This window comes from Pyxicephalus adspersus, chromosome 5, assembly GCF_032062135.1.
Source record: "Pyxicephalus adspersus chromosome 5, UCB_Pads_2.0, whole genome shotgun sequence".
Taxonomy (NCBI): Eukaryota; Metazoa; Chordata; class Amphibia; order Anura; family Pyxicephalidae; genus Pyxicephalus; species Pyxicephalus adspersus.
This window is the reverse complement of record NC_092862.1, coordinates 17,671,071-17,698,309: the sequence shown is the minus strand read 5'-3', so window position 1 is coordinate 17,698,309 and position 27,239 is coordinate 17,671,071. Positions and strand designations below refer to the sequence as shown.

The 27,239-nt window shown below is 38.2% G+C and overlaps 1 protein-coding gene across 1 annotated transcript in view; it reads left to right on the top strand.

The window, feature by feature from the left end:
* The window catches only part of PKHD1L1 (PKHD1 like 1), a 94,541-nt gene that overhangs the window by 19,811 nt on the left and 47,491 nt on the right, over window positions 1-27,239 (top strand). The window contains 23 exon segments of the mRNA XM_072410733.1: window positions 641-900; window positions 1,287-1,375; window positions 2,774-2,933; window positions 4,017-4,149; window positions 4,449-4,592; window positions 6,386-6,543; window positions 6,971-7,084; window positions 8,082-8,231; window positions 10,089-10,219; window positions 11,611-11,765; window positions 12,440-12,597; window positions 13,848-13,992; window positions 14,305-14,462; window positions 15,586-15,708; window positions 16,710-16,809; window positions 18,226-18,345; window positions 18,444-18,605; window positions 21,104-21,225; window positions 21,777-21,909; window positions 22,069-22,261; window positions 23,104-23,246; window positions 24,217-24,321; window positions 26,485-26,670. Of these exon segments, the coding sequence (XP_072266834.1) occupies window positions 641-900; window positions 1,287-1,375; window positions 2,774-2,933; window positions 4,017-4,149; window positions 4,449-4,592; window positions 6,386-6,543; window positions 6,971-7,084; window positions 8,082-8,231; window positions 10,089-10,219; window positions 11,611-11,765; window positions 12,440-12,597; window positions 13,848-13,992; window positions 14,305-14,462; window positions 15,586-15,708; window positions 16,710-16,809; window positions 18,226-18,345; window positions 18,444-18,605; window positions 21,104-21,225; window positions 21,777-21,909; window positions 22,069-22,261; window positions 23,104-23,246; window positions 24,217-24,321; window positions 26,485-26,670 (3,342 nt within the window).

The following is a 27,239-nucleotide window of genomic DNA, read 5'->3' as shown; positions in this document are numbered from 1 at the left end:
GCAGGTTAGAGATGTAAAAATCTGAATGTCATTGCGTTATGTAAGCATTTGATTGCAGGGGGAGGCAGAACAGAACTGGAACTGGTTTCTGTGCTAGTATAAAGTGATGTGGTGTCCAAACGAATTGGGGGTGGCACTAATGACTTTTCAGGTCTCAAGCCAAACACCATAGACGGTTTCCATGCACTGCATTGACAGTGGACAAAAAGCCTGAAACTGCTCTATGCACATTGGAATAAGTAACTTTTATTGTTAGGCTTTATCTGAACTATACACCACTGGTTGTTGGAGCATGAAGGAATGCTTTGTATGGCTCCATCCCATGTCTAGAAATGAGGAACAATCCTATATTCAACAATCAATTTTAAAAGTATATTATGAAATGAGACATGTGAATAACTTCTGTTCTAAAAATTACTACGAAATGAAACATGAAAGCCTGCCATGCCTGCACACCTTAAATATACATTGATGGCATTGTTTTTGAAAGCAGCAGAGCAAAAAAAAGAGAAAGTATTCCTGTCCTTTCCACCCCCTGGACTAATTTGACCTTTAGTATCTGGAGGGTGTCACAAAATTCTGTTTAAACTGCGGACTGGAACTTTAACTCCTAATACCCTTTTCTTTATTTAACAATCAGGAAACCGGGGAATGAAGATGGAGAGGTGGAATGGCAGTTTTTCCTTGAGTGACGCTTTGAATTTCATTGAAAGTTCTCCTGGTTATGTTGGAACCACCTGGTCAGATGGCGCTGCAAGGACCTGGCCTTCAGATGATTCTTTTATTGCTCGGTTCAGTGGCTTCTTGGTACCCCCAGAGACAGATTATTACAATCTTTATATCAAGGGAGATGATAAGTCTGCATTGTACTTTAGTGAAACTGGAGACCCAGCAGACAAGGTAATGTACACAGGGAAAATAATACAAGCCTCCAATATCTATAACTATAATGTCAACTCCGAGGTTCTGTGTGAACCAACAGGCTTTGCAAATAGTAGCTCAGTGTGCACATTTTATCTACCAAAATCTAACGTATTTTAAAATATGAATGTAAATAAACAATAGCAGTTTTAAACTAACATAAGTTCTAACTAATTTTGGCTTGTGTCAGCTTGGACTTTGGTCTTGTGAGGCATCAGGGGGACATCAGTTTGAGGTTGTCCCCCCAAAAAACAGCACATAAAGGGAAATCTTTCCTTTTTCCAAGGACAACTTTATAATTTTAAAAGATATACTAATAATTGAAATCATTCTTATTATTTCGTTTTGCTTCTATCCTCTTTTAGGTGAAAGTGGCCTATGGGGACTATGCAAAGTCCTACAACTCAAATAGCTCTCAGAGATCAAATACTTTCTTCCTTCAGAAGGGGAAACCGTAAGTGTGTGAAAAATCATGAGATTTGGAAATACACAAGTTTTTCATTGTCAATAATTTGGTGTAATATTGTGCTGAAGGTACCATCATTTTGCTTGGGGTTTTTTATTCCTAAAGATTGATGTGAGAATATTTGTTCTTGAAGTTTGGGGCAAGGTTTAGAGTAGACAGCTAACAAATTATACCATGAATAATAATATGAAAGTAATGTATATGTGTTCTTCTTACATGTCTGCTCTGCTACATATATTTGTGCATATATATCATTGCAGATAAAATTATAATTTGGATAACAATAAGACAGCAAGGACTGCAGAGTTAAAAGAATGACAACTTATTAGTTGCCTGCTCTTTCTTTATTTTGCAGTCAGCAGGCCGGAGATGTGTTCTGGTCCATGTTATATTTCAGCTGTTACATTAAACTTCAAGGACATATATATGAAGTCTGGCATGAATGCATTTATCATTATTAAGCTGGATGAATAGTAAAAAAATGTTTTGGACAAGATACGATATGTCACATGTGCTTAGCTGTCCTTCTTCCCATTGCCTTGCATATTTATTGTAAGCCCAAGTGATAGAAGACAATGCAAGTGCATATCTAGGAGATGGTGACAGGGCTTAGTTACCTTATAACAGAAAGTGCCTTGTCCGCACTTGCACTAGGATGTTGGGTATATTACACTGTGGGAGGAAAGCACTGGTGAGATAAAAGTATATTTAAAAGTGATTAGGTTTGGAGGGCTTTATGCAGGCCTGATCCATTAAAGCTGTCCAAGACTGGTGAAGATAGACTATCATAGGTGAACCCGGTTAATCCAGGAAACTTGGAATAGATTTCCTAAAAAACATTTGCTATCAGTTTGCAAAGGTTTTCTATCCCTGACCAGATCCATTTCAAGTTTGCTGGATCACCCAGGTTCTCCCATGATAGTCTATCTTCTCCAGTCTTTCAGAGCTTTAATAAATCAGGCTCACTATCTCTTAAAAGACAATATCTGTTTAAAAAGCACCTGTGCCAAGACTATTCTAATTACATTCACATTATTAATATATCTAAATAAACAGCAAAGACACTTTACAAGGACCTCATTCACTTCTGTAACTGTAAACTATAAACAAATTCATCCTCTAAGACTTGAACATCATAAATAGTAGTTATTTTTCATTAGAAAACTACACAATCTCAGCAGGCTACTGATCTAAAACATTAATAAACACTGTTTAAGTGTCACCAAGGGGAAATTCCTTATCCTAAGACCTAATAAAGCTATGTACTTATCCTAAGACCTAATAAAGCTTACCTTTGAGTGCATTCAACTCATTACAAAAGGAGTATTAGAACACCTAATGTATTATCTTTATATATTCTAACACTTTGTTCTGCATGATTTGTAGGTGTTACATTGAAGCCTATATCCAGAATTACTATCAGCTCGCAACCATTGATGTGGGCTTGTACCAACGTACAAGTTCATATACCGACCAACAAACTTCTGAGGCAGTGAATGAAGTTCAGAACATACAGTCTCAAAGTAGCACAGTTCTGGAGACACAGGTAGTTATTTTGTAATGAATTTTGGTGTTTAAAATTATTAAATGTTAAAGGCAGCACAATGGCTCAGTGGTTGGCACTCTGGCCTTTGCAGTGCTAGGTCTCAGGTTTGAATCTCGGCCAGGACACTATCTGCATGGAGTTTGCAGGTTCTCCCTGTGTTTGTGTGGGTTTCTTCCAGGTACTCTGGTTTCCCCCCTTTATGCTAATAACAAGCAGTTAGGTAAATTGGCTTCCCAAAAAAATTGACCTTAGACTGTATTAATGATATATGACTATTGTGGAGATATTAGATTGTAAGCTCCTTTCAGGGACAGTTAGTGACATGACTATGGACTTTAAACAGCACTGTGTAATATGTTGGCGCTATATAAATAGTGTATAATAATAGTAGTATCCTTCATTTTTCTGTCATGACAGCTCCACCTATAGTATATTGCAGCCTAAGGTTTTTTTTCCTTTATTTTGACTGTATAAAGCTAGCAATAATTGTGGAAGAGTGACAACATTCACTTACTGTGCTATATCTGGAGGAGCAGCATTATAACCCAGGGCAGGAATTGTGTTAGGACTTTAGAACAATTCTGCCAATTCTTTTCTTCTCCATGATATGAGGAGTTGTCTGTAGTGCACAGAACGAACTGGGCAGATGTAAAAGCTGCTGGAGATTTTAGTACAGAATTACCAATAGACTTGTAGCCAACCAACAGGCACATTTTTGTACTTGCAGTGTTTTTTTGGGCAGTTTGTGGTCTCTTGACCTAAAAATCCTTCGATATGGAAGAATTGTAAATGGTGTTACTCAATGTAGCACTGCCACTGTGTAAAGGACCCTGTGTGATTCCTATCTTTTTAGGTAAAATGTGCATATATAATTAGGTTACCATTTTATTGGTCATTTTAAAGTGTATCTACACCCCAAAATTTAATGTATTGCAGCTTACCAGCGGTGGCCAAAGAACATTTATATTACACAGCGTTTTACAAAATCCATAGTCATATCACTACCTACATTTTAAGCACACGTTACACCATACATTTTTTTAAATAAGCATCATATTGATCTATTTTATTTTCTTCTTCCAGGTTATCACTTTACAAAACTGGAACACAACTCAACAAGCTGTAGGTGAAGTCCAGATAATAACAGTGACCAAAGATTGTATTTCCCCATGTCCTGCCATGTATTACAAACTTACCTATGGGACAGATAAAACAGGTAAAAGATGTTATGATATATATATATAATAATAATTTATATTGTAAAGTATTGTTTGTTTTTAGAGAACTTGCTTGAGAGCTTGCCTGTGACTTCTGTTTGGTAGATCCTTTCTAGTTTGGACCAGGCCAAGTGAACTTAACCACTCTGAACTGTTGGCAAGCAGTTACCATAGAGCTTGCTTTATCAATGTCTATATATATAAAGTACAATAACTGAATATTGTTGTTAGGCTGTAATTCTTTTCAATTGCCTTTCACTGTTCTAATATTTTTCTGTAATTTTGTAAATTTTTTTAGATTTCTTGTCAGCTGATGCAAGTGCTGCAGAAGTTCAGTTGGCAATAAATAAACTGCAGTCCATACAGCCAGATACAGTCAGTGTGGATATGAAAACCAATGATACTCAGAATGTGTACACAGTGACCTTCAAATCACAAAGAGGTGCAGTCATTTTGGACACTTTGTTACATTTTGATAACAATAATTGTTAGTTGATTGTTTTTGGAAGAGAAGATTATTTTTTCAAAATTATTGTTGTTATAATAATTGTATTGGTTCAGCAGTGACTATAGCTATGGTTATAATGGGCCTGATTATTTAAAGTTCTCCAAGACTGGAAAAGTTAGTGTGTCATAGGAGAACTTAGGTGGTCCAGCAAACCTGGAATTGATTTCTTAAAATTAATTTTCTATTACTTGGTTTTCAATCCTGGGGCAGATCCATTCCAGGTTTGCTGCATCATTCAGGTTCCACCATGATAGTCTATCCTCTCTAGGGATAAGCGAAAATGCCTCTGGCATTCTAGCAGATATTTCCTCGAACTTCCGATGGGTCCGTGGCAATAAGGTGCCAGGCATAACCGCCTTAGGGTATTCTTTGTTGAGCTTTAGAGTTAAAACTTAAAAGGTTAAAAGGTTTATTGCATTAGTGGATGTGGGATAGAAAAGAATATGAAGGTTTTGCAACATAAAATACAATCTCTGATGTTCTGTAAACCTTTCAAGACTTTTGGGTCTCTCTTTCATATGTCTACTTGGGCTGGACACTTAAGTAAGGCCTACTTGGCAATTTGATTCCAAGCAAACATAGCTTGGAAAGGTTCCTGTGTTCCTTTTTCACTCAGCTAGTCACTCATCACCTCTAATGTGTTGGAACAGATGCATCTTCTTCCTTAAGGCCAAGACAGGACATCATTGATCTGCCAATAGGTTTATCATGTCTCACTCCAATCGTTAGACCTCAAATGCCTGGGAGAAAGAACATTCTCACAGCACCATCCAGTCAGAAGCCAAGGAAGTGTCCCAGAAATGTATTACCCACTCAGCCAGCTCAGTAGGCCCATGTTAACTGATAGAGCCTTCAAACATCCATAGCCTATAGCACAGAAGAACATATCAGTTTAAACAAATAGTAAACACATTATATTTTATGCTTAGAGACCACCAACAGGCACACACAGAGATAAATTGGCTACAGCAGAGGTCCACAACCCCCGATCCATCTGATAGGTGGGCCGCAAACCAGCTGTGGTCTGATGGCTCTGACTGGTGCACCCCTCAGTGGGGTCAGGAGAAGGAACCTGCTTGGGGGGCGCACTGGTGGAATCTAAAGACCATGTCCCCCATACGGATCGCAAGGTGGTGTCTCCGGTGTCCACTCTCCCATGGCAAGCTCAGACCTGCGATGGGAAAGTGAGTGAGTTCTGGCATCTTCCCCTATGAGTGATAAGGACTCCGTAGATTCAGTGGTCCGCCAGCTGCAAAAGGGGACCACTGGGCTACAGTATTCCACTACGGACAAAACAAAAAAGGATCTAAACTACTGGGCCTGATTTATTAAAGCTCTAAAAAGACTGGCGAGCATACCCTTTTATCAGTGAAGCTGGGTGATCCAGCAAACCTGGAATAGATTTTTTCAAAGTCATTTGCTATTTGCCAGCAAATGTTTTCAATCCTGGGCCTGATCCATTTCAGGTTTGCTGGATCACCCAGCATCACTGATGAAAGTGTAGCCTTGGAGAGCTTTAATAAGTCCAGCCCACTATATCCATACAAAAACAATTGCTTTAAGTAAGAATGAATGGAATAGCGAACCAGCTAATGCCATGTTTAAATGTTAGTATAGAATGTTATTTCCAGTTTGTATGCATTTGTATTCCGGTTTATGATTATGTCTGTGTATTTATATTAAGCCCACTTTGTTGATTGTGTTCTTTGTACTGTGACAATTAATAGGTGATTTCCAATTGCTTTCATATGAAATTTTGGATGGGTTCAATATGACTGTGGCTATTACTGAGAAAACGAAAGGTGTTCCAGACATGGCAACCTTTACGCTGGTGTGGGATAATGTTTACTCCAAAGCCCTTGCTGCAAATGTATCAGCTGCAGAGGTGGGTTGAACATATTTACACATTGAATGTTGATTTCATATGTGATCATCTACCATACATTAACTGCTAATCTTTAATACTATGAATATACTAATGTCAGCCAAGAACATTTTTATATAAAGTGTAACCCTACATTATTCCCTTACTGTCATCTCACCAACATCTTAAACCTTATATGACATTTTAGTGTTTTGAATCACGTTCACTTTGAATTAATTTACAGTGTATGTGTTTGCATGCATTTGTTATTATGTTCCTTTGTCTATTTTATACATATTTCCTGGCTGGTTCCTATATTGTGCTGGGTTTTTCCTAAATTAGATCTTTTTCCCCATAAGTTGTAGAACTGAATTGCAATTGCATCAATAATATTATATATAATATATTTTATCAATATTATGATAATCAAACGTTTATCTTTCTTCAGGTCCAATCAGCTGTATTGGATATGGTTAGTGCCCAATGTCCAGATGGAATCGCCAATCAAAAGGAAGGGTTGTCTGTCAAGTATTTCAGGAATTATGAAACAGATTTTTCTTTGGTATGAAAATTAACATGTTTATATTTTATTGTAGTGAATTAATATGCAAGAATCCACAGTGATATGTAAAGTGATATTTTTATTGGGTATATTGTAAGTTGATACAAAAATTGATACTCAAACCCAGATACTGAAAGATGTAGCAGAAAAAGCAACAACATTCGAATGTAAAGAGTGTAAAGAGATAAACACAGACAGAAATCTAGTCTGTGGATATTTTATTGAATATACATATCAAGGTAATGCAATTATTATTATCAGTGCATGCAGAAGTTTTAAGAGCACAGAGAAAGCAAACTTTATTCATTACACATACAATCTGTGCTACCTAATTATAAAGCTGCGTACACACGTGCAATAATTATCGTTGGAAACGAACGACTAACAACTGTTCGTCCGATAATCATTAACAAAAAAGGTGCACGACACCGATGAACGAGTATTGTCGCTGGAAAGGAATGACCGTCCCGGCGGATCTGATTGTGCGACGATCGTTTGCTATCTAATGTGTGTACGCTCGTTCAGTGATCGTGGATGGTTCTCCTGTACACTTTCTCCTTTACATGTCACTTCCTGCATTGTTCAAAAAATCGTATCTAGCGTGTGTACATTATTGGTGGATTACATTTCAACGATCGTATCGTTACAGCATGTATTGTGCAAAATATGATCGTTCAAAATAATCGTGTATAATCGTTGATCTGTCGTTAGTCGTTCTTTTTCTAACAACAAATATTGTACATGTGTACCTAGTTTTAGAGTTATACATTTGTGGTGATTTGCTGTTTTTCTCCTTCAATGTGATTTTTCTCTGTTTAAAAGCAACAGCTTATGTGTGGTAGAGGAGTACTGAGATTGGGAGGGGAAGGGGGTGATCCTAATTGGAGATCATTTTAAAGATCTGCAAACTGTTATTAAAGCTTAAATTAACATTATAGGTTTGCTTTTTATCTTTTAAAGCAATGTTATTTAATCTACACATATTGCTTCTTTATAGCCTTCTTCTAGGGGCCAGGTAACATCTGAGATTGAACCATTCTGTGGAAGATATTCGCTAAAGAATCCTCAAACGTTGTATGATTCAACAGAAGTGAAACCAACGACCCAAACAGAATATGGTGCTATTTCATTAGCATTATATAAAAAGGTAGGACTGGGTGTTCACATCATTATTGAACCATTGTATTGTTTACAACAAAGAGTAAAAGTGTGATAACGTCTAAATGAGACTAAAGTCCAACTTAGAACTTTAGGGATTCGTGCAGGTGGGTATTGCAAAAAGGAACAGGCGAAGTCTCTTAGTAAGTAAGTAAGTATCAGTAAGTATGCACATTTATAGTTTTGTTGTTTAATAATTTCTATTAGGGTTAACACATTGCACCAAAACTTGGGGTGGTTTGTTACCATGCATTGTAACCATGGATGTAATGAAGCTGTGACAGTCAGAATGAATGACACTGCAGTGCACCAACATGTCTAAATGTGCATTATGAGAACATAAACAATATTGTTGTGTAATCTTGTTTTTAGAGCCTGACTGTGAATTATAGTGACAATGCTCACCAGGGTGGATCTTCATAATAGTGACAAAAAAAGACAAGGTTGCTAAGTTCTATTTTAGACCCTTGGTTAACTTCATTTTTCTGAGCTTAACCTCAGTCCCAACTGCTCCCTGTCACACTTCCTCGCTAAAGCGCACGCACCTCTCTCTTGCGCATGCTGGCAGTACTGACACTGGGCCTGCCTCTGCTGCCAAGTTTTATCAGTTTCGCCCATCCTGTTGGCCAATCATGAATTAGCCTTTGAATCATCCTATCTAGCTAGCTCTGGCACAGCACTAAGCATTCGTGCGACATGTCCCCACTAGTTCTGAGCTCCCTAGCTCTGCTGAGCATTTCCTGTACAGCAGCTGTTTAATTCAGTGCTCTCCCTGCTCAACTCCCGTGTTAACCCCTTATTGCCCAGTCTGGTGTTTCTCTGCCTGTTCCCTTGTGCTGTCCCAGTGTTCCTCTATGTCTGCAGTATCCCTGTGTTTCCTGTGTCACCTGTGCCTCCTGTCTCTTCCAGTGTCTCCTGTCTTCTCCTGTGTCTGCGGGGGGCCCTGTGTCACACCGGTGTATATTTCCTGAATTTTTGGTTCTTGACCCCTGGCTTGTTCCTTACCTCTCTTGCTTGTTGCCTGCCTCGACAGCAACCTTCCTTGACAATTCTCTTGCCTAGTGATTTGGTACTGTGCATCATTCTGCCAACCCTGCTGTGTCCAAGAACCGCCACCTGGCAGTAACCAGCAGTGCAACATCCTCACTACTAGAGGCTCTGGAGAAGACCTGGTTACTGCTTAGACTCTACACCTTGGCCCTTTCCAGGGCTCACACAACCTCTGTCCAAGACATAGCGCCCCCTTCTGGCCCTGTCTCTCCAAGTGTAACACTCCCATTCAAATGATTTTAGGTTGATTGGGAACCATTTTTTGCACGAGACTGCGGTGGATCATGGCGAAGATCCAGAAAGGGACAAATCACTTTTGGCTAGGCAGTTGCTTTTGGGAGAACCATTGACGTAACTGCAGCTGCAGCTTTATGAAAATGTGTTACTTATGTGTGATTTGCTGGCCCTGATTACACAGCAGGAATTTGCAATGGAGCAGACAATGTCCCAGGAAAAGCCAACTATGTAGTTTTCCACTGCAGGTGTAAAAAAGAGTCTTAGGGAAATTTTGTAGTCAGGCACAAAATGGGGTTACTAGTGGGACATCTGTATGCCAGCATATGACAGCGGAGAAGAGAGGTTCATTAGTAAGTATTTGTGGATTCATTCGGAGGTAAAGATGCTGACATAAATCTTTGGCAGATTTATCATAGTAACATAGACTAGACAAAGTCAAGAGGTCAAGACAAAATGGTAAATTAGTAATAGGCATAGCTTGAAAAAGGCTCAACTTGGAAATGTTCTAGGGTATAAATAAAGAAAATGACTGATAAAATGTTTTTTTATTTACTTTCAGCTTTGCTTTGCCTGCAAGGGATACTTCACAAATGCAATTTCTGTAAATTTTCAATATGAGAGCACCAGCTCCCCTGGCACAGTTACCACCATAAATGACCAAATCAGCTATAGCATGCCTCAGGGGGACAGGTATGTGGTGTTTTATGGTTGTATTTTATTTATGTGAAGCAGTGACTCTAGCTAATGTACAATGATTATTGCACTGTTTTTATTATCTAATATACGGACCTAAAAAGGATCTAACTTGGGATTTACTAAAGCAGTGAATATCATAAACCAATACAATGTTTTTTCCATGCTTGTCGTCTACATGCACAAACACTATTGTGAGTTGTGCTATATTGCTCTGGACCATCTGCGTGTCAAGAACGCTCTCTGTCTGCACAGCTCTCTAGGGTGTGTGAGACAGGTTAACAATACGTTGGGATATGGTTGGCACCCATACTAAGAATGAACTGAACATGGACATATAGGCACTATCACTGCATAATAACATGTTATTGGGTATATTATAGTGCTTGAGCTTAGCTCTGATTTATCCAACAAGAGAGCAATTTTGCCTTTCCTTGTGTTCAGTATTAGTTTGGATTCAGTTAATTTTTGCTCTCCTCCACCATTCAATCATCTGCTCTTCCTTTGCCAGGAGCATAGGCGTTGAAAGCTGAGTAATAACTCAACAGAACCACCCAACTGCAAGGCTGATAGGGATAAACTTCACGCGCTTCTTGTATGGAAGTCTACTTTGAAAGCAAATAATCATTACTAGTAGGATTTTTAAGGCACCAAACAATCCAAAAATATATCATAAAAGTTACAAAATGTATTGAAAAGAAAACAATACAACAAAACGTATAATCACCCATAGGTAAAATATTTATAAAACAATCCATTTATCTTGAAAAAAAAACTTTTCACAGATTTATACCAAAGTTTGCTTCAAGGGGAGAGATTTAGGATTCAACAAATAGTTAGACATAATACACCTTGTTAAAATGGTGTCAAGTGGTTAAATTTGGTCAATGTACTCCCCAACACTGAAGCAGGTGTAATAACACATCTAGGAGGCAAGGGAAAAGGTAGGCAGGCCAGTATGGTCACAATAAAAACTCCAGAAAGCATCAAAAGGCAAGTCAATCTTTTTAAAGATAAAACACCTGGTACATATGCCAAAAAGCATGAATTAGAAGTCATCCAACCAGAGTTTACATCTATTTTTTGGCCCTCATTGGTCACCTACTGTGCCCCCACACTGACTTGGCCAGCTATGCCCAAAATCTACCAGACAAGGGGAATGGTTAGAACCAAACTTTTTATACTATAATATAGGGTAACTATTTTTACAAGATACAATGTTTTTTTACCAAAACTAAATAGTAAAATTTACAGCTAAAACACATATATTTGGTACAATTACAGCTTTCAGCCTGCATAGTTTGCACAAAAATATGCACTTATATACTCTTCTTTGAGTATTTGGCTTGGGTGCTTTCAAATGTGATTAAATTGCCTTTTTTCTTCAGTTGGTCATACAGATGCATCGACTTGCTAGAACTTATAAAATCAAAGTACTCTGGAAAGAACTACAACCTTCTTACAGTTGGCTTAGTGTCAAGCCAAGATTTCTACGTTGATGTCTTGTACATCGGACAAGTGGTAACAACAAGTGACTTTACAGGTATATCCCTTTCTTCTTTTTTTTTTTGTAGGTTGGGTGATTTCTATAGGTTAAAGTTCAGACCAAACCACAATCAGTTCTGTAACCAAACCCACAGTTGTTGTATACAAACCAACTAATTTCACTATGTAAGAGGAAATGGTGGTGATGGCAGATGACAGATCATCTCTTTATATTTGAGTAACAACTAGCAGAAGGTGGTGGAACTGGAACTTGTAAGAGTGGGAAAGTGCATCTAAAACTCACATGTGGACAGGAAATAGGTTAGGAAGATCTTGAGCCTGGGGTAGCCAAGATGTTCAAAGTAACCAAGGACTGAGTCAGTCCTCTAGGGCACCTGTATAAACTGCCACTATAGCCCTGGGTCAATGGCCATGACAGATTATTCTCTTGCTCTACTTATGTAGCATGGTAATACCTACATAAGTATTGGTAGCAAAACCTTAGAACAGGGGTTTGGTTTTTTACATGCACATTCAGTAAGTAAGTAATAAAAGTAGTCTATAGGAATGCTAGATTACACTACAGGAACCATGGAGGAGCTTGGACATGAACAAAGTGTCAACCAACATCGGGACCTGCAGCACCTATGACTTCTTTATGCTAGGTTTCTCTTTACTTCTTATACTTTAACATTGTTGTTTATCCGTTTCTCTCCTGTATATATATTACAGTTCCTAGACGGAGACCGGCCTTATCAAGCAGTGGGATTGTAATCAATACAGTTAATGTGACCAGCACATATAGCACTTCTGTAACTCAGCATACCATCACTATAACGCCATACAACTGCGGGTACAATTTTCCGCTCTTTGCTGTTGGATTTGCAGAGGTATGTTTATAGGAGAGGTAATTTTAAAGAAAAATTAAGTAACTGTATATTCTTGTTCTGTATACTAGGGTTGATCCATATATGATGCCACTTGGTCCTTTCTAACCTCACAACAACCATGTTTTATTTCAGTCTCACTGCTTGCAAAGTACATTTATGGGGTTCAAAGCAGATCCTGCGTTGGCTAAAGTGAATGATGGCATCTTATTGAAACATGTGCTTTTGGATGACCAACCCAGAGAAGCTCAGGAGAACAATTAACTATGCGCAGATCCTCTTAAGCAGGTTTTTTACACAGGGAAACCCCTAATATAATTTTCAGGTCTTCAGGGAACCCCAGCTAAAATGGCTGTATCCATAGCTCACAATATGTGAGCCTGGTGATCACTGGGAACAATGCCTCCTACAATGCTGGACATTGGGAAGAATGTCACCATTACAGATAATCAAAAAGATCTCTGGGTCACTTAAACTGACCTGGGAGGCACAAATTGCTCATTGTTCAAGGAACCCCTAGAAACCTCTGGAGGATCACTAGATTTCCATGGAACCCTGGTTGAGAAGCACTTCTCTAGAGCAGTCTTTCCCAATCAGGGTTTCCTCCAGAGATCGTTAGGGGTTCCTTGACCAATGAACATAAAGGTTGACAATAATCTTTTCAGCTAAATGTAAGGAAAGCATTCTGACTTCCAACTGACCACCAATTTAAGGGGCATTCTTCCCATTAACAACCAATGTAGGGGACACCACACTGACCCCCAATGTTTGGAGGCACAACACTGACCACCAACCAAGTGGGCACTACAGTAATTGCCAGTGTGAAAGGACACAACATTGGCTGAATATGTAATTGTAAATTACACAATCACTGCCAATGAAGGGAAACATGACATTTACCACCAATGTTGAAGGGGGCACTACACCACCAGTATGAGAAGATGCATTCACTGAGCACTATTGTAAGGGTACACTACATTGATCAATCATGTGAAGGGGCACTACAATGACCGCCAGTTACATGGAAAGGAAAGGTAATTCCACTCTTGGTCTCTGGATCAGGTGTAATTGAGATATCCCCAGTTTGCTGTCTTGTTGAATCCAAAATAGCAATAAGAAACACATTGTACCCTGTAACCAGCTATTCATTTTGGTAAAAATCAAGATAGTTTGTCAGTAAGGTAAAGTAAAAAAGTATGAGAATGTAAGAGAATTATTAATCTTTACTGTTCTTCAATCCCACCTATGTATAGGACACTCAGCCTAGCATGGATTCTTCCATCTATAAAGCATTGACATGGACTGAGGGAACATTAATAAAGATCAACAGAACTCAGACAGCCTCTCCGCCTATTGGAGGAACATTCAGCATCCTGGCTTATGGGAAGGAGGTTAAAGGTATTGTCACTTATACTCATCTTCATTCTTCTAGACTATTAGAGCTGTGCAATAAAGCAGAAGATATGGCTTTCCTCTACTGGAAATGTACTTTATTACCTGAATCACAGGGTTCCATATTTATGTTCCAGTGCACAGGGAGGCTTACGAAGAGCTATGGTGCCTGTAAGCCTTACCATGCATATCACTTTTATTGGGTACACCCATGTTAGTTCTACCAGAGTACATGTTTCCTTGTTGGCAGATGGACATATTTTTATGCCATTGCTTGAAGCCTGTATATATTAACACATACACAACATTGTTTTGTAGATCTTCCTGCAGACATAGCACCACTTGATTTAAAGTATGCCCTAGAGACCATTCCAGAAATTGGTCAAGTTACCGTTTCAGCAAGATATGGAGACTGCAGAGGATACACATGGCAGATAAAGTTTGTAACAGCTACAGGCTACCAGCCTGTTTTACAGGTAAGAATCTTGGTATGTAAGGGATCATTATACCCAGATTCATGTACATACCAGTCACTGTGATGATGCATGTGAACCCAAAATGAACCCAATATTGGTATCTTCCCATTGCAAGGTAACAATACCAAGCTGTTTCAAAAACATTTTGCAGCAGTCTTGTCAGCCGGCCATGTGCGCTCCATTAGTTGGATTTTGGGCTGCCTATCAGTTTTATCAGATAGACAGCCTAATATTAGGCTAATTGTGAGGCAGTGGCTAAGGGTTCATTTAGATGGGCATTGTTTTCTTGACATTGACATGGTTTTTGAATGTATATTAAAGTCAAGTCAGTACATTCCAATAAAATTATTGAGCACTACACATGTCATTTGAGGGCTATGTTTGATCTGCTTTAGGCAGTTCTGCATTTCTAGGGATGCACCATGTCCTTTTTTTAACTGCAGGCAAATCAGTTCAAATCCAGCATTTTCTTCTCAAACTCTGTGTTTTCCATTTGGTTGTAAAGATTTCCATTTAAGAGTAAAACTCTTAAAATGAACACCCATTAGAATGATACTTTAGCATTATCAGTTACATTATCCAGTTAATTACTGGATTTCCATTAGGAAACTTTGCAACATAATTGCATCAAATTATTTGCATAGCGCAGATCTAAACTTAAAAAATAATGAAAAAATAAACTGTAAACAGGCAGGTTGCAGAAGGGCCAGGCCTGTCTGTTCACAATCTTCCCTACAATGTTCTACAACTGAGCTGCACATGCTCATAGCTGGCTGCCGAGAATGAATAAACTTACATGCAGAGGTATGAGAATTATGACCTGACCATTCAAGATGGTCGAAGATCCCAACCTGGAAAAGGACCGATTGAAGATGACAAGGGAATGAGAAAAGGTAAGTTTATTCACTTGCAGAAGAGATATCGCCTGCTATGCCTGCCTGCTCACAACTATGTCAATTAACTTTAGCTCTGCTAAAGAAAAAGTGAGACATGATGCCAAACATACTTAAAAATAAATTTAGAGTTACCATACACTTCAATATTATCTAAATCATTAAATGTTATCCCTGAAAGTTTGTTTGAAGTTACATTTATCTAAATGTATATACTGTTTCCTGGCTAGATAAACGACTCAACCTTAACTGGAATAGATGCTTCAATGAATGCCATAAAAGTTGTTAATGGAGGTCTTTTCCGTCAGCACCTGTATGGAGACCTTGTAAGGACTCCACATAAAGCACCTCAGGTATGACTACATTTGTTTTATACATTACTATTTTAAGTGGTAAAGCACATATACATTTCTGTAGGCACTTTAAGCCTTTTACTTGACTTTTCTCAACAGGCTGTAATGCCTTTATTGCTTTTTACTTATCATGACCACAGAATTTGTGTTGCCATATATCACTTAATGAAAAAAGGATCATTATATACCTTATTTAAAGTTTTAAAATGAAAACTATTGAGTTAAATAAAATGAACTATTGAAGTTATGCACAAAAAAGGCGATAAAAGGATATACAGTATCCAAGGGTAGGAAATATAAAATGTTTTATTTGTTAATTTTGCATCAGTTCAAAGAAAAGCCACATATAAATGGTTTATTTTTTATCAAGTTGCTAGCTTGAACCTCCTTTGGCTTTTTATTTTGTCTTTGTTGCTGTTAGAGTTTTGCCCTCACTTGCCGTTTTGTGAAACTGGAGAGGGGAACCTTTCCAACAAAGTGTCACATGGCAGCACAACCCAGCAGGGGTTCCTATCATCCCTCACTGTAACTAAATTATGTTTTGATTTTTTTTATAATTCTTTCAATATAATAATATTGAAGGAATCAATGGACATGAAAAGCTCATTGGCTGATGAGCATGATCTTAGTTCGTTCAGTTCTGGAAATAAATCTAAAAAATCCAAGATATGAAAACTTTTATTAACTTTCTTTTAAGATAATAATCATTAATGAGCAGCGACTCTGATTAAGGTTTAGTGATAGATGCCCTTGGCTCATACCTCTGGTCGACCAGGTCCAGTTTCCTCTGGGATGCTGGGTCCTTTCATGGGATCGAGGTTAATGACAAATATATTGGGTAATATAAAACATTATACTCTAAATAGAGGGCAAAAGTATAAGTGTGTACGGCCAAGATTGCAAAAGCTTAGACTAACTCCTTAGCTATTTGGTGGCAGCACATTACATGTATGGACATACAGTACAATTGTGACTCCTCATTAATTCTCATCATTCTACAGGTTGAAGTTTACATCAATGGTATTCCATCCAAATGTAGTGGGGGCTGTGGTTACACCTGGAATATGGCCAAAACTCCACAGATAAGCTCTGTTTATACAGGTAAAGTATCTACATGTCCTTCATACTATTTTTTTATTACACTTATTACTTGCATAATTGCATCAGAATGGCTGATTAGTTAGTTAGTTTGTTCCACCTGAAAGAAAAGCCCCAATGGATAATCAAAGAGGAGTGGACTTCTATTTGCCCAGCCTGTGATTACATATCATGTATCTGTGGGAGGAAGAGAAGAGGAGGGAAAGCCAGGCTTTTGTAGGGCAACCACAGTTAAATTTAAAAACACAAAATGTTATTGTTCCAACAAAATAATATAAAAGATTAAGAACTGTGTCTCTATAAATGAATCCTAGGCTAACATATACCCACTAGTTTCACAAAAAATAGCAATATAGTTTAGTATCATACTAGGTTAGCGTAAGGTTTCCCACCCGACACATTTCATCCGGACCGGGCTTTCTCAAGGGTAAGGGGAGATTTAGTATTATTGCTGGGGCTTTTTACCGCATTAGGAGCCTTATGATTCCGAATTGCTACTTGTAAGTGATTTGATAGTGAGACTGATATCAATTTGGACGTACTGCTGGTGTTTCCAGATGTCCTAGTGGAGTGAACGCTGTGATAGAAGCTTGAAATGTTTATTCAAGGACTTTCATATGCACAATGGTTAGTTATGACATCTCTGTCTGTCTTAGTAGAGGTAAATGACAGTGATCCAGCAGGGGAAGATAAAGTGATGTCTTCTCATATGGAGTATTTTAGTTGTGGTATGTGGGTGAGCTGCAGGCAGCCGTCCAAAAGGGGCTGATTAGTTACCTTCTTCTTGTTTATCAGATTGTTCTCTCCTTTCCAGTACTACCCACATTAAATGTAACCATATTGAGGGATTGCGGCCAGGAGTATAGATTTCTCTCTTCCAACCCTCCCATGGGCTACCTTGAAACTATTGAAATGTGGTACTTTTGATACTGTTGGTGCACCTATGTGGTGACATGAAGGAACCACATATGAATTTACAGTTACCAGAATTACATCACTCCATGTGCTCAACCCTGCAGGTAGTAGGTGCAGCCTTAGTTAACATTACAACCACATTGAATATTTTAGTTTTTAAAGAGAATAAATCTAGACCATTTTATTAGTAAATGTATGTGCTGCTGTTTATCTGTATTCTTTCCATGTCAGAGGAGAAATTTAAGCCCAACTTAATGTTGTTAGCCTCCATGGAGACCCTTGAAAGAGGGAAATTAGTGTAAAAGTTGGGGTAATCGGGAATTGAAACGAAATATAAACGAAATTAAAACAAAAATAAATAGACCCCTAAGAGATTTACAGATACCAATTGATACCAATGAGTAACAAGGACAGTACAAGATTACCGAGTGCCATTTAAATGACATTATTATATACTGTATTCTAAGGTATTTCTAGTTTTGATTTATTCATTCTTTATTTCAGAGTGGAATGGAGGCGATGAAGTCCTGATAATAAATGGAACTGGATTTTCAAACAGTACTACCAATGATACCACTTCTGTTACTATTGGTAACATTATCTGCCCCATTGTTAATATTAACGGTGAGTATTTTTTTGAACAATAAAAGCAAATACAGAAACCCAAACAACCAATAACCAAACATGTCTAAAATGATTTTACCTAATAAATTTTTCTAAAGCCAATGAGATCAGATGCATGGTTTAAAAGTCAAGTGCGGGGACCTTCCCGATCCGAGTGTACATCGCAGAAGTCGGGCTGGCGTTATATTCTGGAGGAAATCTGACTTTTACCCATGAGCTCTCTGTCTCATCCATCACACCATCCGAAGGAAGACTAGCAGGTAAAATTGAACTAGAACTAGAACCCTGCAATCACAGTACATGTGTTTTATTTATTTCTACAACTGATGTGAACACCACTATTTATTCTTATGCAGATTTTATTTATTTACAGTAACTGAAATACGTCACCATATGATCACCTAAAAAAGATCTCCATATGAAATCGACACAATAATAATGTCCATTCATATGTTTGAATTTCAATATATTTCCACATATTAACATATTTCCATATGGTTTTGTAACTTAAAATTTCTACAAAGTTCTTTAGTTTGAATTGTCCATGTTGGTCACAGGTTTACATTTAAAAAAATCTGAACAGGAAGTGGGAGCTAGAATCCGATTTCTTCCATGATTAAAAAATATAAAACTTGAACAATTTTTTCGGGCAAATGTTTTGTTTTTCAGTTTAATGTTATCTGCAGCAGCCTAGGAAATCTCCCCCCAAGTATTTAACAATGGCATATAAAGTAGATCTAACATCAGATGTTTTTTATTACTAACATCTTACATATTACACCTACAGGTATTTATTATTGAGTCAGAGATAACACTGTTATACACCAATAAAATCCTGATGCCTGTGCAGTAATTTGCTTATCAAAAATGTCTCAGGCTGGCTCGTTCTTGCTGCAGCCTCTCTCTCCTTATAATTCACAATTTTACAATATATTCCCTGGGTAGAGGGAACCGAAATGACGCTTCCTCTTGCCTGCAGCAGACTGATGATATCATCTCAGGCAAATATAAAGCTATATACTAGGGGGTGCTGAGAAGTTCCTGGCTTTGGCAAGAAAGAGGAGAGCCAGAGATATGAAATACCACATTTATTCAACATATTCCCCCCTTAGACTGATGCACTTGGTACAGCAAAGTTGCAGCTTTTCTAGACCGTTCAAATAAAAGTCCTTTAGTTGGGTCACAAACCAGCTTTCAGCAGCATCTTTGGCATCATAAATGTCCTCAAAACGTTGCACTTCAGATGTTTCTTTAAATTCAGGAACAGATAATAGTCCGAAGGGGGCAGGTCAGGTGAGTAGGGGGATGGTGGACCAATTGGAAACCCAGGGTGTTCAATTTGGCAGCCACAATGTTAGACGTGTGCGCAGGTGCATTGCCCTGCAAAAAAGGATCCCTTTGGTCATCTTTCCACGGCGAGGTTAGCATAATACTCTCCAGTGATACTAGAGCCCTGAGGCAGGTTGTCAACCAACAGAATACCGTTTTTGTCTCAGAAAACCGACGCTATGACTTTTTTGGCTGATTTCTGGGTTGGGAAATTCTTCAGCTGCGGGGACCCACTGTGACGCTATTCCTTTGACTGTTTCTTGCTTTCAGGATCATAGATCTGGAACCGGGTTTCATCCTCAGTCACTAACCTTGCCAAAAAGTCCTGTGCAGCTTCAAAATGGGCCAAAACGGCTTTGGATGCTTCAACTCGTTCCTTCTTCTGATCACTGTTCAAACATTTCGGCACCCACTTCGCTGAAAGCTTGCACCTGTCTAGGATAGGGGTGATAACAAACCCAACATGCTCCCGTGAGATGTCAAGTATCTGGGCTATCTTTTTTGTGGATATTCGCCGGCCCTCAATAATCAGCTCATGGACAGCATCGCAGGTTGCCGGGCCAGTTAAGGTTGGGGGGTGCCCACTGCAGGGCTCATCTTCAATGGTGAAATGCCCAATCTTGAAACAATATATCCAGGTTTTGACTGTGCTGTAGGAAGGACAATTCTCCCCCAGTGTTTGTGACATCTCAGTGTGAATGTCCTTTGCTGACTTTCCCTGGAGAAACAAAAACTTAATGGCGGCCCGTAACTCCAATGACGTGAAACTTGCTTGTGCCTCTGCTATCACAGCTTCTCACGAAAAGAAAAAACAGTTTTAAGATACACAACGACCTGATATTTGCTCAGTTACATACTAAGATATTAGGCTGTCATATGCCCCACACACATTTCTCCATTTCATCTGGAAGGAGGAAAACCAGGAACTTCTCAGCACCCCCTCATATTAATTCATTGTAGCTTTATGGTATGGTAACATACATTCATTGTGCTGTCTATTGGTATATATTATTTATTTGAATTTCTTAGGTTATTCCCATTAATGGAAACAATGTATTGTATAATAAAGCTCTCCAAGACTGGATAAGATAGACTATCATGAGTGAACTTGGATGATCCTGAAATCTGGAAAATATTTTTTAAGATCCTTTGCATAACATTGGGAAATGTTTTTAATCCTGGACCAGATCCATTCCAGATTTATTGTATAATCAAGGTTCTTCCATGATAGTCTATCTTTTCTAGTCTTGGAGAATTTTAATAAATGAGGCCCAATGTTTGATCTTCAGGGACCGATAAATCATGTATCAAAATACAGATAAAAAGTAGAAACAAAACATATATAACAATGTTGTATTTTACCACTAAAAATGTAATACTGCAGTAGCTGCATGTTTCAGTGTGATGTTCTTTTGCCTTCTTCCACCAGGCGGCACACTGGTAACAATTCTTGGCAGTGGTTTTGGTGGTGACTCAGCCGTAGAGCTTGGCAGCAGTCCCTGCGCTATCACTTTTGTCAACCTGACCATGATTCAGTGCCGGACTTCGATGGTAAGTGGAGAGTCTGAGGTGCTCCTAGTTCCTGGCAGGTCCAAGTCTGGTAGGGGAACAGGTAGGTGCTTTTGATATCTAAATTTTATTTGGTCTGCAGAATATCTGCCATAGCTGGTTCCTTATCAGAAAAGGTTGTCAGGTTATCATTAAGCAAGAGGTTCGGGTTAACTCTCATAGGGGGTTCCTTGAATGAAACTTCACCTGTCTTAGGTTCCTTAATTTTTATGAATGTATGCAGAAATTCGAGGGATGCAGTGCTGCTTTCTCCTTTGAATGAATGTCTTTGTTATTTTTTCTTAGGACTGAATGTTGCTATTCTCTTCTGAGTGATTGTTTTTATGCCTTTGTGCTCTTGAGTCAATGTTCTTTTACCGTTTTATATTGGGATTGAATGTTTTTATGTTATTTTCTTGTCTAAAAGAATGTTTTATGATTTTTTCTCTTAGTGAACATTCTTAGGCTATTTTCTCTTAGAATTAAATGTCCCTATGCTATTTTCTGTTTTTCTGAGTGAGGCTATTAAGTATTATGCTACAATTTATTTGCAGGGATCCAGAGGAACTGTTGACGTTGTCATTTTCATTGGTGGACAAAACAGAACCTTACAGAATGCATTCGATTTCACTTCAGTATCAGTTCCAACCATAACTGCAATCAGTCCAACGATTAGCAGTGTTTTGGGTGAGAACAAAAATGTTTTTTCTTTTCTCTGTACATTTTTTTAGTTGTGTTTTTATTCTGTAATGAAATCAGAACAGATGATTTTGTTATAGAGGTTTTATTAGGAGTACTTTTTTATGAAGTGTACATCCAATCCATATTTTCTGATTTTTTTTACAGGTAACACAACCCTGACTATTTTGGGATTGAACTTTGGCAGTCAGTTAGAAGGCAATTCGATTTTCATAGGAAAATTATCTTGTGGACTGTTGGAGTGGACATCAACGAATATCACATGTGTCCTCCCTGCTCATCCCCCTGGTGACTACCCAGTCTTGGTTCAAGTGGGAAATTTGGGATTTGCAATTTCCAGGTACCTAATTTCTGAACAGTTTGGTGCTGATTAGATGTGACAAAAATAACACCGTACCTAGTGCTTGATGAAATATAAAATTGGGCAAAATTCACATATGCTTTTCTGCTCAATGGGGAAACATTTTAGGGTATGCTCTAACAAAGCTTGGGGTTTCTTGAGCAATGAGAAATTTGTGCCTCTCAGGTCAGCCTAAAGAGGAAGTAAACTCAAACCTCCCCAAAAACAAAAAAAATCCACTTACCTTCAATCCCGAAGAGTAGGCAATCAATCCAAAGGTCTCTTCCATCTGGTCCCGCGTCGTCCCGGCATCCATCTTCGGGCCGTCCGTCGTCCCGGCGCCGCCATCTTCTCCATTACTTCCGGGTTCTTCTTACTACGTCACCCAACACAGGCGTGTGATAGGGTGACGTAGATATGAAAAAAACCTGTCGATCTCAATGTGCATGCATGAGATGTGCTCAGAAGAAGCACCCAAGAGCCTTCGGGATGCGTGATGTAGGTATCCCGGGAGGCTTTGCACTCCCAATTAGGAGGCGGTTGCTGCACTCTTTTTTTTTTTTTTTAAAAGGGGTGTTGCACTGTGTTGCACTTAAAAAAAACAAACAGAATTTTTACTTGAATAAAAGGATTGTCTATCTACCCTTTTATGTACAGTGAAAAAATTAAGGTACGCATTTGGTGACACCAATGATTTTTTTGGCTATCTGTAAGGGTGACATTCTTCCCACTGGCCAGCAATGTAGGAGGCATTCTTCCCAATGACTATAAAGCTAATGTACACAATAGGGGTGTATTATGAGAAGTATAATAAACTAATTAGCCTTCTGGTCTCATTTCAGCATGAACTCTGAAGCATCAATAAAGTACATTCTAGAAGTGAACAGCATCTCTCCACAGTTTGGATCTGTGTATGGAGGATCTCATGTTACATTGAGAGGATCTGGATTTAGTTCTAACCCGCAAGACAACAATGTACTGATAGGTAAGGTATAACGTTGGACCAAGCAAAGTTATGTTTTATCAGAGAAAGGCAATCCAAGACTTTTTAAGGGTAGTGTTTACAGTATATGAAAAACTACTAAAAGAGAACCTAGCTAGGCAACCAGGACTTCCTCCAGAAGGCTACCAGTGGTAGCACATGCATTTTAATTAATTGTACAATGCAATGATGTGAAAAACACTATTTATTCTCATGCAGATTTTATTTAGTTAACCATATGATCACCCAAAATGCTCATAGATCTCCTTATGAAATGGGAACAATAATGATGTCCATTTATTTGTTAGAATTTCCATATATTACAATATTTCCATGTCTTTTTGTAAGTCTAGCCGTCAAAAAGTTACACGTTTTTTGAATTGTCCATGTTGATCACAGGTTTACATTTATTTTTATGTTGCCCATTAAGGAAAAGCTGGCAGATTCTCTTAACAAGGCTCAACCTCCATCCACTGATAACATTCTCTACAAACACTCCGTTCATCGTTAGGAACTGTGGGTCCAATTTCTGTATAAGCTCTGTATAGGTCCATATTAGAGCTTATAAAGGGGTTTTGACCATCTTCTTCCCATTTGTTTATATTTGAGCCTCAACCACTATATCCAGAAAGGATGGGGAGATGGTCTCATGATCCCTCACACCTAAGATAGCTGGTTGTTTCCAATAGTGTCAACTAACAAATAGGCAAGGGAGGAAAGAAAAGGTGTGTTCCAGTGGGTGGGCGACCTGTCAAGATAACCTGTTCCTTATCCTTGAATGAACAAAGTGGCATACTCACTTTAAATACAAATTACCTTTATACGTAAACTGAAAAGTTGACTTTTTGGAAGGAGAAACTTTGGTGGAAGTGGAACATGTCGAACCAGTAGCTGTTTTTTTCTTGGGAAATTATCTTTATTAAATAAAGTTTTTATATTTAGAATTTCTTTCCATATTACTTCTCCTACTTAGGCTCCCTCCCATGCACTGTCTCTGCCAGCTCAGCTACCTAGCTGACCTGTGTGATTCAGAGCCCCGGAAAAGTCTTCACTGTTACCAATGAAGGAAAAAATGCAGGTAAGCACTGTGGGGTTCTCTAATTAAATATGAAAATGGTATTCCTTTACACAGCATGATCTCATTGGCAATCTAGTTTTTTTTCTTTCCTGCCTTAATTAAAAAATGCAATTTCTCTCAAAATGTTCACTATTCTCTGTATATGCATGTATTTCTGTCTCAGCACTTTATTAATAATTCCTCTAACTAGGCCTGTATTAAGGAATCAAACTCCTTCAGGCATACATTATCATAGGGCTCCCTTTGAAAAGGCTTTACCCTCGTTAGTTCACCATCATGTTCATTAATTGCTATAAATAAAACTAACACTGTAATGTGCCAGTATGCTAAATGAATATTATGCTGAGCTACGAGGGGGTGCTGAGAAGTTTCCGGCTTTGCTCACTTTAAGATGAAATAGAGAGAAATAGAGAAATAGTGGGGAATATGACAGGCTAATATCTTAGTATGTAACTATGCTAAAATCAGGTCTTTGCGATTCTTAAAACTGTTTTTTCTTTTAGTGAAAAGCTGTCATGGCAGAGGCACAAGCCTCCAGGGACAGGAAGGACACTTCTCCCCTAGTGTTTGGGACATATCAGTGTGAATGTCCTTTGCTGACTTTCCCTGGAGAAACAAAAACTTCATGACAGCCCGTAATTCCAGCAACGTGAAACTTGCTTGTGCCTCGGCCATCACAGCTTCTCACTAAAAGAAAAAACAGTTTTAAGAATCGCAAAGACCTGATATTTGCACAGTTACATACTATGATATTAGGCTGTCATCTGTCCACACACTCATTTCTCCATTTCATCTGGAAGGGGGCAAAGCCAGGAACTTCTCAGCACCCACTCATATATACAGCACATAATCAAAAGCGGATTGGAGTAAATAACTTTACCCTAAAAGAGCTACTGAGAGACTGGTATTCATTCATTGGATTTTGATGCTTTCAATCATGGAGGCTCAGCATCCCATCACTGACCACCTGCATAGAAGCTAGTATGAGGAGCTCAACTCTTAAATAGTTTGATCATGTCCCTTTACAAATTTAGTTGAAATAATATAGATGCATAAGGCTTTAAAACCCTAACAAGACACACTGGGGCGGAGTAACTAAAGTAACATACAATAGCCTTTGAGTGGTCTCTGGATTTCAGTGCTACCTGTTCTGCTCAACTCCAAAGTCCATCATACATAGGGGGATACTAAGCAACCAGCAAACATTTTTACACTGGGATCAGAAGACAAAGGATTGCAACTAGGATGTATTAGTCCCACCATTTGTAATTCCTGAAGCAGCACATTTGCAAAGCGAAACGATTTAAATGCGACCTCAACGTGCGTTATGTATGTCCAATATGATGATACATGTATTGTTTTTTAACATTCAAATAAATTATGAATATATAAACATGTTTGTAAACTTCATTGATAAAATGTACTTTATAGGTCCATAATAATGTTCATTTGTATGTATAATATTTTTGATGATATTGGATGTGGCACTATACCTTTTCTAGTTCCATTTGTTAATTTATTTTATTTAGGAATTACCCTAATCAGACCCAAATACCTTCCTAGTCTTCTACTTTTCTTAGCTATTATTTTTTCTGCTTTTTCAATTTTATAATTTTGTTTGTTTTTCAGTATCACATAAATTGCTCTTTTTGCTTGAAATATGTGACAATGATTTTAAAGGGGTACATTTTTTAGGCAGTAAATCTGTGAAATATTGAAGTGTTCCTTGGTGGAGAATCAATCATTTCCATTGAAACACATGGACCTTGAAGATTCCCCAATAGAAATAGAATGTTTCTGTGTTAGATTCATGGCTTTATTAATAGACCCCAAAAGTATACTGTTTATATACAGTAAAATTACATAACTTGTTATATAACTTAGATAGAAAATGAAATAATATAAAACAATATTTCTATAGTAAAGCCTAATATGAGCCTAAAGCTCATAAGAAGTGCTTATGAGCTATTATTAGCTTAAGAGTTAATAGGACCATGCTGCCCTATTAAAAGATAATTCGGGATAATAAAGCAGGAGAATATAATTGGATTATTTTGGGTATAATGGTCACCATTCTCCTATGCCAGGGATAAGGATGACTGGCATGTAGTTGCTGTGCGGTATAGTCTGGCCCTTCTAATATTATCATACTTCTCATTTCAGTATATGGTGTTGGCTATGCCTGGTCTCCATCAAGGCTGGATATATCTGTAGGAGACTCTGTTGTCTGGAAATGGCAACCTCAGCCCTTTATGTTGGGTATGGGATATCAAGTATTTTCAGTGTCAGATCCTGGTAACCTTACCTATGATGGTCGTACCTTCTTCAGTGGCCCTCGAGTGCCATCAGGTTTGTATGCATCTCATCCAATTGTCCTTTGGACTGAAGGAGGCATGTTTTCAATGTCAGGAGCTGTGCTCAATTGCTGCAAAGCAAATCTGTAATTATAACTAGCTAATAATATTATAAATGTACCAATAATGAAATTATAAAATGGTGTAATATTGTTATTTGATTTTAAAGTATATTCACAAATAAATAAAACGGTGATCCTTGAAGAGGGATTTCAATTAGGTTAGATTAAGTAGGCTGCACTAAAATCCAAAGAAGTGTTACCAGCCCTGCCTACATTATCCTCGTCTGGACTACAGAGGTCCACCACTTCCACCTTTTCTGTTGATTTTTTTCCCACCAAAAAAAAGTGCTGGGATGTGCCCTATGTCCCCTAACGTTGCCTACGTTTTGTGTATGGAAAGTATGTATTTCTGGTGGTGTGCATATATAATCTGACATTGGGTACCTTTCTGGTCCCTCCATTTCCATCCCTTCCCAACAACTGCCCATGAAAGTTATTTATAAGCCTGTTGATCACGTTTTTAAAGTAAAAAAAACTGTTTCCTCCTACATATGCAATGGGC